General features: G+C 40.4%; 1 protein-coding gene across 1 annotated transcript; it reads right to left on the bottom strand.

The window, feature by feature from the left end:
* Window positions 1–7,305: 7,305 nt before the first annotated feature.
* On the bottom strand, window positions 7,306–8,619 carry LOC147879743 (uncharacterized). The gene has a single exon (XM_087372153.1). The coding sequence runs from the start codon at window positions 8,548–8,550 to the stop codon at window positions 7,666–7,668; it is 885 nt and encodes a 294-aa protein (XP_087228279.1). The 5' UTR covers window positions 8,551–8,619; the 3' UTR covers window positions 7,306–7,665.
* Window positions 8,620–14,479: the final 5,860 nt, after the last annotated feature.

Raw genomic sequence — 14,479 nt, forward strand, 5'->3', positions numbered from 1 at the left:
TGTTTGACATGTATATGCTTTTGTTGCTCGATCATTTCATTTGAGCGATTTTGTTTCACCCTTTTTGGAATGGAAATTTTGTTATAAAAAGCCTTTTTTTGTAATTACAAAAAAAAAAAAGCATTAGTGGGGCAAAACAGGGCTTGCTATGGCCTCGTTTAGCCCCACTAATGCTTTTTTTTAGTTCTGTTAATTGTCGCTATACTATACCCGGGGAATTCACTCTTCATTAAAGGGGGACATCACCTGTGTGCATGAACTTCAAGAAAACCACCTATTTAAGATCCACATAGGATGATAAAACACCCCTATTTAAGCTTATAAGATACCACCAAAATTTGATTATGTCCCCCCCTTTCCTTAAATATACATTCTTTCTCAAGCATTTAGATTACACAATAAGCAAATTTAGGTTACACAATAAGCAAATTTAGATTACACAAAATGAAACTTGTTTGGACTAGTTACCCAAGGTAACCTATATTATGTCCCCCCTTCTTAAATATGACATGGTCCCCCTAGCTTAAATTCAATATTGGGGAAAAAAAAGGGCCCCCACCCCTAATGTATAAGCTTATGCCTCATTTCAAAAAAACCCCCTATTGTACACTCACGTGATATCATAAGTTTCCCCTTGTGAATCCCCCGGGTGGCTATATAGCGACGTTTACCAGTGTCGCTATATAGCGACGATTATGAGTGTCACTATATAGTGACATTTATCAACATCGTTATATAGCGACGCTTTATCAATGTCGCTATATAGCGATGCTTTATAGCGACACTTTGACACTTTTAATGACTTTAATAATAACGTTTGTGCCCATTTTAAAAAAAAAATTAATGTAAAAAATGTCGATATTTTCATCGGAAAAGGGCCTATGCCTTGTAGTGATTCTCATATGAGATGAGAAGAGAAGAAAAGCATGAAGAGAGAAAGTATAGGACTTCTTAGATTAGATTTGCATGAAAAGAGAAAAGGAAAGGAGATTGGAGAAGTAGAGGGCACAAAAAAGTTGGGCCAAGTCTTCTCTACAAATTCTCACACTATATTTTTTAAGAAAAATGGAAAACCTTCACAAAACCTAAATGTTCAAAACAAAGATAGGATGATGATTTACAGACTTGGAACAAGAAAATTGAAGGAGAACAGTAATCTAAGTTCAAAGTATTTTTTCACCAAGATCCAACCTCCTCTCTCTTTCAAAGTGAAGTGGAAGAGGGTAGGAAAGTGGAAGAGGGTAGAAAAGACTAGTGATGGATATGAGGAGCAAAAATCATTTCAAGGGTAGAGGGGGGCATCTAAAGAAAGCAAGCAATGGATGAGATCTCTTTGATAAAAAAGGTAGAAGTACAAAAAGCCTTTTAAATTCAGGCCTTAATACCAAGTTTCCTTGTTATTTTTGCTAGAACTTTTTAAAGATAATCTCAACATATCCATTAGTATATCCATAAAAGAAACAAAGTTATCGATGGGATATAGTAACAAAATAGAGCAAATTTAGATTACACAATAAGCATTTATATTACACAATAAGCAAATTTAGATTACACAAAATCAAACTTGTTTGGACTAGTTACCCAAGGTAACCTATATTATGTCCCCCCTTCTTAAATATGACATGGTCCCCCTAGCTTAAATTCAATATTCGGGAAAAAAAAAGGGCCCCCACCCCTAATGTATAAGCTTATGCCTCATTTCAAAAAAACCCCCTATTGTACACTCACGTGATATCATAAGTTTCCCCCTGTGAATCCCTCGGGTGGCTATATAGCGACATTTACCAGTGTCGCTATATAGCGATGATTATGAGTGTCACTATATAGCGACATTTATCAACATTGTTATATAGCTTTCTCAAGCATTTAGATTACACAATAAGCAAATTTAGATTACACAAAATCAAACTTGTTTGGACTAGTTACCCAAGGTAACCTATATTATGTCCCCCCTTCCTAAATATGACATGGTTCCCCTAGCTTAAATTCAATATTGGGGAAAAAAAAAGGGCCCCCACCCCTAATGTATAAGCTTATGCCTCATTTCAAAAAAACCCCCTATTATACACTCACGTGATATCATAAGTTTCCCCCTGTGAATCCCCCGGATGGCTATATAGCATGACATCACATGGCATCTATATGCTCGGTCATGCCTTTAAAGATTGCATCCATCATGTCCTCAATCCCTTCATCTCTAACATAAAGAAAGCTAGCCTAAAGTGTGTCCTCAAGCACATTACCTCCATTATTTGGCTCCAAGCATGATATACCTCCATCCCCAACATCCCTAGAAGCTTGTCTAAATCTATGTGACTACATAAATATATTGAGTGCCAATTTTAAGTCCTATCGAGCTCTCTCACATCCTATGCAACTGGAAACATACATGTGAATCATTGCCAAAAATAATATGGAAATAGGTAGACATGGAGATGGATTTTATTATTCAACAAGTACATTTTAAATCATTTAAAATAGATTCAAATGATTTAGATAGGTACTATTATTCAAAAAATATTATAAATACTTAACCAAGAGTATACCTTTTAATATCTTTTTTTTTCATGGTATACCATATATATGTAATGCTTTATCACATGGTAGCAATAAAACCATGTTTGATCTGTATTGAAACAATTTTCTTTTAATGAATTAAATTGATTTAAATCCCTAGTTTAGACCAAATGATTTTAGATGATGGAGGATTTGCAATCAACCCCCTTGTTGAGAACACAGCTATGTTGAAGCTATAAGCTTCGATTTTGATCCTAAATTTGCAAGTGACTTAGGGGGGAGAGAGAGAGAGAGAGAGAGAGAGAGAGAGAGAGAGAGAGAATTTATTCAATGAGAAAACCACTTATGTTGAACCCACGACACAATGACACATTTTTTAGGTATGTTGTTAGGACTAAATAATAAGAATACTGATATTGCTGAATGGTCACTACTCAACCCCTTTAGAACCTCAATAAATGCATATTCCTCCCACTTTGTAAGTCCTCATGCTTCCTTCAACGCACTTGCTTCAATCCTCAGGGGGTGCACTACTAGGAAACCCTATGTATCACATGTGTTCAAGGGGTATTTAAAAAACCCCTCAATTAAAATTTCTCCCCTAATAAGACCACCTCTCTTTACTTATGAAATAATGACTTTTTTCTAAATTTCAATTAAATGCACGGAGTACACTATAATTATGTGAGGTGTACTCCTGAGATCTAATCGCTTTCATGAATCTCTCTCTACCTCTACCCACTCTTATAGTGGAGGAAGAAAACAACATTCCATGGAGGAGACATTTCCACGTTCTATTCTCACAAGCCAACTACATCTCATAGTGCATTTGGTGGATGAGATTGCTATATGCTGTACTATACATGCACGATGGTTGTTCTTCCTCGAGCACTTCATGAAGACCTTGAAGGGATTCGTGAGACAAAATGCAAGACCCAAAGGTAGCATGGCCAAGGGTTCGTTGGTACAAGAGTCACTTGTATATATTTTTGAGTTTCTTGTTGATGTGGATAGCTCTCTCCCATGACTATGGAGAGATGATGAAGACCTAAGGATGACCTCTATTGTCCCTCAAGGGAAAGGATGCAACAAAGTAATAGACACAGAGTTCCTTAATAATATCAACCTCTATTGTGTGCTTAATAGTGATGTGATGAAAAGATGGGTGACAAGATACGAGGATACAAAGGCAAGAAGACAAGAAGAAAGGGCCCTCTTTCATACACACCATAGATTTCGTGTGCCATACCCTCAATATCTAAGAGCACTTCTAAAGGATATTCATGTGGATTGGCTACTTGATGAAATGGAGAAAGCAGAGAAAGACGAGGGGATGCATATCACAATGGAAGAATGGGACACAAAGCAACTATAGACGCACTTGATAGATGCGCAAAATAGCGGGCGCATCTATAGGCATTGCTTGAATAGAGACGGGCACATCTAACAGTGCATCTAACAGTGCGTCTATTTGCACATGTATTGATGCATCTATTAGCGTGTCTACACTAAGAAAATATGGACGCATCTAACACTGCATCTAACAGCATGTCTATTTGTACATGTATTAACGCGTCTATTAGTGCATCTACACTAGGAATTAGACGCGTATTTAGGTGCAAAACAGAGAATACAGAAAGTGAGATTTTGGTGTAGGCTAGGAAATGTACATCACTGCTTTCCAAACATTGCCCATGATTACCAAAGCACATAATTTTAACAAAAATATCAATGCTTTTTTTCAAACCCACATATACAAAAATTAAGTGAGGTGAGGAGAATGAGACAATATGTAAAATAGTTTTGCCAATATCAATGATGGGCTATGGTTCAATCTCATCCTCAATGAGATCAACCCTTGCCAAACTATCTACTTCAAAATCCAAACAAGTGTTTAGATCTAAAATACATTCAACCCACTACTACTTGTGCTACTCATGTGCTCATTGAAATCAACATCACCAATGGTAGGCTCATCCTCACGGGTAATGGCCTCAATATCTATATCTCCTATCTCATGATCATCCTCCTCTCTCGTATCACGTTCATCATCACCTCCATGGCCATGATCATCCTCCATACGCTCCATATTAGTAAATGTACTATACATCACTTTGGAACATGGCATAATAGGTATGACATGCCACCATCTATTATTATGCACCATTAGTTGATAGACAACCTAATTGAAACACAAATACAATCATGTTATTTTCGTTGCATCGAAGGTATCAAATATTTAAAAGTGAGTATTTTTATATGTGTGTACAGTACCTGTTTACATTGTTACGGTAGTACTAGTGTGTCCTTCTTACTTTGCCAAAACTTTGCGGAGTCAATAGCTACAAAGCCACTTGCATGGCGTTTGATTGTTGCATTCGGGCCTCTTTCCACCACGTCCTTAAACCACTTTACATCCAAAACATACACAAAGAAGCGTTGAAAGTCAAGCTTAATAATATCTTGGATTATGCCACAATAATCATCCATGGCTCCATTGGCTCCCTCAAAGCTAGCAATGACGTTGCAATCTTGTGTGTTTCTCTTATCATCAATCTGTTGTGTTTGAAAATGCTTGTCCTCACACCACATAGCATTGAACATAGTGCACTACACCAAGACAAAATCAATTAAATAAGCAATCTAAATAATTGAAAGCTCCTAACTTATGCATAACATTCTATATACTGACCTTGCTCATGCATCCCCTAGCAGGGTCTCACTTTGATGGTTTAGGAGTAAATTGACCATGAATTAAATTGACCATGAATGAATTGAAATTCTCCATAAATACCAGGAAGTAAGAAGTGTCACCAAGTGGGAAACTTTGTATGGGGTCACATATGCTAGAATGAAATAGGTGAAGCAGCTTAATAGTGGCTTAATGGCCCTCAATACCCATGAGAGTACTTTATATCACTTTTCCATATTGATGGGTGTATATATCTTTTAACAATCTTATTATTGGAAAGATGTGTGAGTTTAGAGAAATTGAAATGGCCAAGTTGGTGACGGAAAAGATTTGGCATCTATTATCTCTTACAGATAGGCTATAGTAATATCAAACAAGTATAGCCTACATCAATGTGCATATATAAGAAACTTTGTACATTGTGATAATGCATGAATATCCTCAAAATTAATTATCCATTACTTTTGAAGTAGCCATACTAGGCATCGAGGACACATTTTATTTGAATTTCGGAACATAGTAGACATTTGGCACTATGATTTTCTACCTAGTATTCAAGAGATTCATTAAAACACATCTTGGCTCGAAGTTAACTAGTATCACATAGATAAATGGGATAGGATTTCTAAAATGCTCGTAAAATGGACATTAACCTTAGAATCTCCTTAGCACTCCTTTCATTCAATTGTAGTTAGAGGGCCATTGTTTTGACCTACATGACCTTTGCCATTAATTCTTGCAAACAATAAGGGTGATTGCAATTTTTGGATGGAATAAATTTGGATGACGATGTGAGATATGGAAGGACTAGGGTATGATTCTGATGAGGGTAGGTCATAAAATGTATTTTTGAATGTTGCGTGAAAGGAATGTCGACCATGCTATGTCTCCCAATCCTTTTTTGTATAGATTAAGAAAGCCATCGAGGACTGAGGTGAATTTGTTTGAGATTTTGAAATTTGCCACATGGTATCCTTTGGTATTTATGGACTAGTAAAGATAAAGTAAGATGTGGTGACAAAGGAACTTTGCAAGGAAAAAATAAATCATAGTGACTTGCTAGAGTATAGTAGTATGCTGAGATTGGCACTCCCTATATCATCTAAAGGCTTGCCAACAATCAGTAAATGGACTTGTTTCCTTTGAGTTAAAGGGTAATGCATTGTTGTGATAATCAGCATGGTTACAAATTTGCTTGATTTTTTATGCAGCAACTATATATGCAAGTTTTCAAAATAGAGAATAATATCAAATCATGCTTTGGAGTTGGCTAATACTCATGTTTTAGGCCTTTCATTTCCACAATAGAGAATGATATAAAATCATCCTTTGGATTTTAGGCTAATACCATGTTGTAGCCCTTTGTCAAGGTTGGTGATTAAAAAAAAGTACCCCTCTACCATCCAATTGTAGCCTCTTTAATTAAAGAAGATTGCATTGAGACTCTCATAGGCCAACATCGACTTAAAATTTCCTCGAATGTTTCCATACATCTTGGAAAAAGCTTGAACATTACTCTTCATCTTGGAAGATGATGCATGGAACATTGATATGCTTATTAGAAGATCCACCTTCCACCGACCTACGATGTTTGTGAAATGCTACGGGTCGCCAATTCACAGAAAAACAAAGGCTTGCCGTTGCTTGCCTTTGTTTTTTTATAAATTGCCTCCTCGAGTAATATGGGTAAGGACATTAAAGTTAGACGTCAAAGTTAATACTAAAGGAGCATATCCTTTTGATGGACCATATGTGGTAGTTGGCCTTCAAAATTTTAATGGCCTTTAGTGGAACTATGCCTTGTTGAGGTCATGAAGAAGAGCTTGCAATTTGTGGGAGGATAGCGAGGCGGTCCACTAGATTGTTAGTATCTTCAGGATCGGTGAGGAAGTGAACATTATCAATGAGAGAGGGTCCCCTTCAAGGGCTCTAGCTATGAGCATTATGCGAAAACCATGCATTCATAATGATACCATGTGAAGAAGGAAAGAACTAGCGTAAGAGACAAAACTTACTAGCACAAATTTGAGATTTAAGAGTTATGTGAACACTCTTATATACCAATAATTTCACAATACAATTGAAAGCGTGTGCATATATGTGGACACGGTGGCTGAGTACTCCACAAAACAATAGAAATAAACTATTAACAATGTGGAGTCGAACATGGAATTCAGCCAGACGTGGACGCAAGGCAAACAGCAGTGAAAGCGGCCTTTCGATGTGTGCAAGACACGTATAGCTTGACCACGCGCCGTCGAATTTCACTTGCAAAAGACATTACTAAGGCCTACCCGTCTACCAAGGCAGGGCAATACATATTTCAAACGTACAAGTTCCAATGTGAAAAGTAATGATACGTCTAAAAGCTGACCACTATCTGCTTATACGATTCCTACAGTGCATGTGGACTACTAATTGCCTGTATAATTCCTGAAAGGCAATCCAATTTCATGTTAGATGTCCGCAAAGAATTTAGAAACGAGCCTTTCTCTGGAGCGATATAATTGACCACCTTGCTTCACCGCATTCTCCACCTTTTTCTTGGAAGAAGGTAGCAATGCATCGGTTTGCCAATCCTCGTATGCCGTCTTCAAGTCTTCCATACTTGCACCCATCAAATCTTGGAAGAAGCTTTGGTTCCACCCGCTTGCCAACTTTGCGTTCAGGCCTGACAAAAAGCCTGGCTTGCTGACTTCGCAGAATTGCAGAAATCTCGCAGAGATAGCATTATATTGCTTCTTATCGCTTGTATTCCAGTCTTGTACAGGTTCATCCACCCCAATACCATGACCTGAAGATATGGTTAAAAAATCTGCCATGGCGTCCAGCAGCCCTGTGGGAGCTCTGCCTTCACCATCCCATAGCCAGACATAGGCCATTGCCTTGAAGATGAGGGCTTCCATTTCTGAAGATGCATCGCCTGGGAAGTTCTCGATATGATTGCCGCTAATATGGATAGTGTTTCGAATAGTGACTACCGGAACGCTGATTTTATCCTCCACGGCCAGAGTTATCGTCGTAACCGTCTTCCTCGGGGTCTCCGGGCTTGTATAGAGTTGAGACTGTACGAATTCCGCTGCGTTTGTCATTAATTCCAACGCTCGGCTTTCAGCCATTTCTTTAGCGCACCTCCCGCTTACTTCGCTTCGACGCATATCTTGGCCATATTTCTGCAGTTTAAGCCTCAGTGGCTTCTGCCCTTCACTTCCAAAAGCAACCCATAGCGCAATAACTATGATGGAAACGAAGAATAAAACACGAGCGACTATCCAGGCCAAGGATACAGGCTCATTCTCTCTGTTGGAAGGGAGTCTGTAAGATTGCAGTTCAGGCTCCATGCGAACCTATGACAAGGAACTTTCGAACGCAGCACTTCTTCTCTTTACGACGAGGTATGCCATGTAAAAGATGAGCTGATGATGAGGTGCTAGAATGTTCGTGACTTCGTGTGGAGAATCTTAAGGGTACTCACTACATGAAATGGTTGAACGTGAGATGCAGAGTTAGGACAAACTGTACAATGCTGAAAAGCTGCCTTGTGGTAATAGTCACATCGTCACGGTCACACGTTTCTTACCCGAAGTCACGGGTGTCTTGCATGCTAGCGCATCTAATACTCGTGGGTCTACATCTAATACTCGTGGGTCTGTGGATAAAACTAAGCTTGTAAAACGAACTGAAAAGCTCTTTCAAGATGTAATCTTTATAACCCTCTCATGTTCATAGAGATGTGCTTTCCCTCCTCCCTTGGAGGCCTTGCACTCGGTCAGGAAGGTACTAGCAAAGCCATGTTGGTGATGCCATATGGGGACAAAAGAGAAACACACACATCCTAGAATACAAAATGTGGTTCTTTTCGGTGTGGGTTGTCTCGTGGGAAGCTATCATGAACTTTTTGTACATGATGAATGGCTTGGTCACAAATCTGCATTCTATAGTTCTTCCAAGTTTGAGAGTAACCAAAGAATCATCTTCCAAGTTGACAGTGACATTGAGGAGAGATGGAGATTTGCAAACATGTGAATGTCATCTTCCTCAAAATAATTGATGAGAGCAGCCGACAAGAGAGAGCAAGGAGGAAGGAGAGAGAAGATAACGACACAAGTGGTTGCTCCAAGAAGAGAGTTGTATTTATCATATCCCACAGATTATATAGGTGAGACCTTGGCTAGGTTTAGGGAAGGCTATAGGTAGCTCTAGGCTATATATAACTCCAATACCTCCACTCAAACCAAGTCCATAGCTTGGATGAAAAAGCCTTGAGGAGTATAAGGGAAAGATCCAACAAAAAATATTACATAAGTAGCTATCTGCCACATCTTGAAAGAGTATGTGTACATGAAATACAATGACTATGTGGTAGTATGTGCTAGAGTAGAGTGCATGTGTAATTTGATGTATGAAACAACTCCAAGTTCTTCCACAAAAGAGAGAAGTAAGATTCAAGTAATGGTTTTGTGAATATCTGAATTTGACGATGTTCCATGCCCCTAGTCAAACATCTTGGCGTATATAGCAATCAGACTCATTATGTCTAGTTTTTTGATAGTAGTGGCAATACTTTTTAGAGCAATACAACAAGACAAAGCACCCATAGACGCACGCATAGACGCGTTTCATGAACTAAAATAAAAACTTACGGGCGCGTCTATTTGCGCGTCTGGAGACCCGCGTCTATTTGCGCGTCTATATATCAGACTTACGCGCGTATAGACGTGCACAAAGATGCGTAGATAGACGCGCTTATAAACGCCTTTATAGATGCCTGTATAGACGCAAAACGAATAGACAGACGCGAATATAAACATGTTTTTAAACGCACTAATAGACGCGCCTTTGTTTTTTTTAAAAAAATTTTACAGAATAGTGTGTATGTTGTGTATGCTATATAGTTACAAGAATCCCATATCCACATTCTGTAATTCAATTCTTACAGCCAGCCGCATTTTAATTACAATTCCAAATAAAATATTACAACTCCAAATCGCAATAAAATTGAAAGCTCAAAAAAGTGCTTGTATATACATATAGCACGAAGCTAAGCCACATCATGTGGCTTCAAGTACAAAAAATAAGGAAGCTAAGCCATGTCATGTGGCTTCAAGTACAAAAAATAAGAGGAGTCTATATACAAGAGGCACGAAGCCAAGCCAGTGGCTTTAAGTACAAAAAAGAGTAGCTAGCATTACTTATACGACTAATCTATGTTCTCTAGGTCCTCGCTCCCTTCCACGCTCCCTTCTGCGCTCCCTTCTGTGCCTCCTTCCTCCTCTTCCTCATCGTCTTGTGCATCGGCCTGTAAACAAGGGACAACATATATCAATGTATGAAAAATCAAATCTTTACTTATAATTTTGGCATTATTTAATTACTTTCAAATACCTGGGGGGCCTGTCCAGTAGCTCGGGTATACTGCTCCTCAGTAATCAACCCGTCATCATAGAAGTGCCTCCATGTATCTCCTCTGCGATGGTGGCGGTGGTAGGCTGTCTCCATTGGAGTAGGGTATCTGCCCACGATCTCAAGCTGCATGACCGCGATACACTTTGTGGAGGGATTAGTACAAAGAAACAACCAACCTCCTAATAAACTACATAAGCAATATAATTTGAGATCGATACTTACAAATTGGGCCTCCCATGATTAACACCCCCTGCTCCAAAATGCGCGCTCCCATATTCCTCCATCTGGATCCTCCGTGCCTCCACGTGTTGCAGACTGGGCTCCTCCCTCGCTGACTTCATTGCCTTCTTCCACTCACGCTTGTGAGCGGTGTGGGGCGGGCTCCTTGGAGGTTGACCGTCTGGCAAGCTCCGCTAGTGCCTGCCTCTTAAGGGAAGATCTTTTATTGCTAAGTATCGTAACAATCTTTGACTTCTCCCATTTATCTGTGAACTGGTGATTGGGGGGGTTAGGATACCTAGAGCGAACAGTAGCGAGGGTCTCATCAGCCAATCTCTTTGGGTGGTCTTTATAGTGGATAAAACAATCTCTGTAATTGTTAGCAATTACAGAGTGCATGAAGGCCATGATGTCCTTCCCCCGCGGATCCATCAAGATGCCTCCTGTCTGAGTGATGTCATAATAAATCGTACCATCACCCAGAGGCACGTCTAAATCATCCGAATCATCCTCCTCCTCACCACCACATGGCCCAAAGCACTGTGCCATGCATCCGCCACCGCTCTCCCTACTACTACGCCTGCTACCCTGTCGTGTCGAGCTCGTACGCTGGCCACTCATAGCTGGGGACTGCACGGGACTACGCTGACCACTCATAGCTGGAGAACTGAGTCTCGATGGCTGGGGAGTATGTCGACGGCTCGCCGAGACTGAAGGACCTCCTGACGGCATGGGGGAAGGGGCATAAGACGGGATGGCAGAAGGGACATAAGACAACATGGGGGAAGGGGCATAAGACGGTATGGGGGAAGGGGCATAAGACGGGGCATAAGACGACTGTGCGGACTCCGCTGGGGTGATCTCAGCCGGTGTGGGGTGGCTCAGAGTCTGTAGTGCCGACTCCTGGGGAGTGTTAAGGGTACCCGTCATGTACCCGTATAACTCCGCAGGACTAGGAGGGTGCCCTAAAATGTTATATAAATCCTTCCATATCGATTCCCGTGGATCAGGTGAGCTAGAAGCACTTCCTCCCCACATGTTAAACTGGAAAAAAGGAAACAAATCTATTACTTTGGGAGCTGAGAAGAAAGGGGAAAAAAAAAGAGGCTCTGTCAGAGCGTGTCAATAGACCCGTCTGATCTACGCATCTATAGACGTGTCTAACAGAGCGTTTAATAATTCAAGTAAAACCACGTCTAACAGTTCGTCCAGCAATCTGTCTAACAGTGCGTTTACAAGCGCGTCTAACAACGCGTCTAACAGTCCATCTAAACATCCGTCTAACAGCGTGTCTAAAAGCGCATCTAACCATTCGTTTAAAACTCCGTTTAACAGAGCGTCTGTGTGTGCGTCTACATACGCATCTGTGTGTGTCTGTGACAAGCCAGATGCACAAATAGACGCGCCTGTAGACACGCGTTTAGACGTGCCCTCAGACGCCTCTATACACGCGCTCCGACAGGCGAGAATACTAAAAAGTCGAAAAGGACGTTTCGCCCAACAAAAGAACGTGTCGCTCATACCTAGATGCTGCGTTTCGTGGATGCAAGAAAGTACAAAACTGGAAAGAGCAAGCAAGAACAATTTCAAAAGGACTTACTTGGAAAAAGATATGGAAGGATCTTTCTTTTCCAAACTTGTTTCTTCTCCTTGTTCGTACTCCTCCTCTTCTTTAGGCTTGGAAGCAAGTGTAGGTACGGTCCCTTTGTCTTGAGTGAAAGCTTGGAACTGTGTATGGGAGGCTCTCTCTTAAGCTTCGAATCTATAGAACTGCTAATAAAGAAGGAAGAAAGCCGCTCGCAAAGTTTAAGTAGTCAAAAGAAAAGCAAAGCGAGCGGCGCGCCGAAAAGCAGGTTTAAAAGTCGCGTCTATAGTCGCGTCTATTAGCGCGTCTATAGTCACGTCTGAATATACAGAGTAGATGCATCTATAGTCACGTCTATTAGCGCATCTACAGGCGCGTTTAAATACACAGAGTAGACGCGCGTTTAGACGCGCAATTAGACGCAACATTAGACGCGATGATAGACGTAGCGATAGACGCAACACAGAGTTTTTAAGTTAAGCATTTGAAGAAGAGCAAATTTGGTGGGTTGTTTGTTTGTAGGATGTCTCCATCTTCAACAAGCAGCTCCAGTGAGGATGAATCCCTCCGTATCCACCATCGCGAAATGTGGTTGGAGCAAAAAATCAAATGTCTATGTGATCGATGTCGAGGAAACATGTATCATGCACGTAGGATTACGCTCAATCACAACAAGACAAAGCACCCATAGACGTGCGCACAGACGCGTTTCAAGAACTAAATAAAAAACTTACGGGCGCGTCTATTTGCGCGTCTATTTGCACGTCAGGAGACCCGCGTCTATTAGCGCGTCTATATATCAGACTTACACGCGTATAGACGCGCTCATACATGCGTAAATAGACGCGTAAATAAACGCTTTGATAGACGCACCTACAGACGCAAATCGAACAGACAGACGCGAATATAAATGCGTTTGTAAACGCACTGATAGACGTGCCTTTTTTTAAAAAAAAATTTTACAGAATACTGTGTATGTTGTGTATGCTATATAGTTACAAGAATCCCATATCCACATTCTGTAATTCAATTCTTATAGCCAACCTCATTTTAATTACAATTCTAAATATTTACCTCCCTTGGGTTTTGAGATGTCGACTCCTTCTAGGCTCTCTTCCCAATCCACCTCAACTCAAGTACTCCATAATCCTCTCCCTCAAAGAGCATACCAAAGCTATGATATGACTATTACGGAAGGGAAATTTAACATTACCAAATAATAGCATCAAATACAAGGGATGCAGAAATCTATCATGCAAGAAGAAGACAAGCGACAAGCATTGGGTACAATCTCCCCCCCTAGGTGTGTGGGTTCAGTTCCTTTGGAGCAGAATGTGAAGCTGAGTGCAGAATGTTCATGTCTAGTTAGGCATACCCACCTAAACACACAAAGAATAGATAGAACCCTCGCCACGTTTGGTGCACTTCTACCTAATACTTTGCTTACATGTAGTCACTCACTGATGACTACTCGTAGTCACTCACTGACTACCAATACTCCTAGCAAGTAGGGTGAAAAATAATACATGTAACACTACCAACACTTGGGGAGATGCACACCCAAGAGGCAATGCCCTCTAACCTAATAAATGGCCTATCGAGAGTGAAAGAGATCCACAACTTAAATCAACAAGTTGCAAAGAGGGCGACATTAGCTATGTTGGTGTCCTCTAAAACAAAGGAGAGATGGCATGGGCGCACAATGTCAAAGATGAAATGGCTTGGGTGTACAATGTCAAAGATGTTGTCAATCAAAAGGACCAATGTGGCTTCAACTGTTGAAGATAGAGCAGAAGCATTGCACAATCATCAATCTGAGAAGTCTGTAGGCTTCAATAGAATACAAGAAAAGGAGAGACAACCTAAGTGTGGAAGTCATTGCTATAGTGACGATGTTTTGGCACAAAAATATGAGAGTTTTTCCAAATAGAAAGGACATCTGTAAGAAGCGGACGGGATGCAAGGTGTTTAAGGAGCACATCATACACTTGCTAGATACAACATAGGTCAGTGGTGCCTAAACCAGCTTGGTGGTTGTTTGTGATTGAGCTTTGGGATAG

Source organism: Dipteris shenzhenensis, chromosome 33 (assembly GCF_047967505.1).
Source record: "Dipteris shenzhenensis isolate YYH24624 ecotype China chromosome 33, Dip_SZ_1.0, whole genome shotgun sequence".
Classification (NCBI taxonomy): domain Eukaryota; kingdom Viridiplantae; phylum Streptophyta; class Polypodiopsida; order Gleicheniales; family Dipteridaceae; genus Dipteris; species Dipteris shenzhenensis.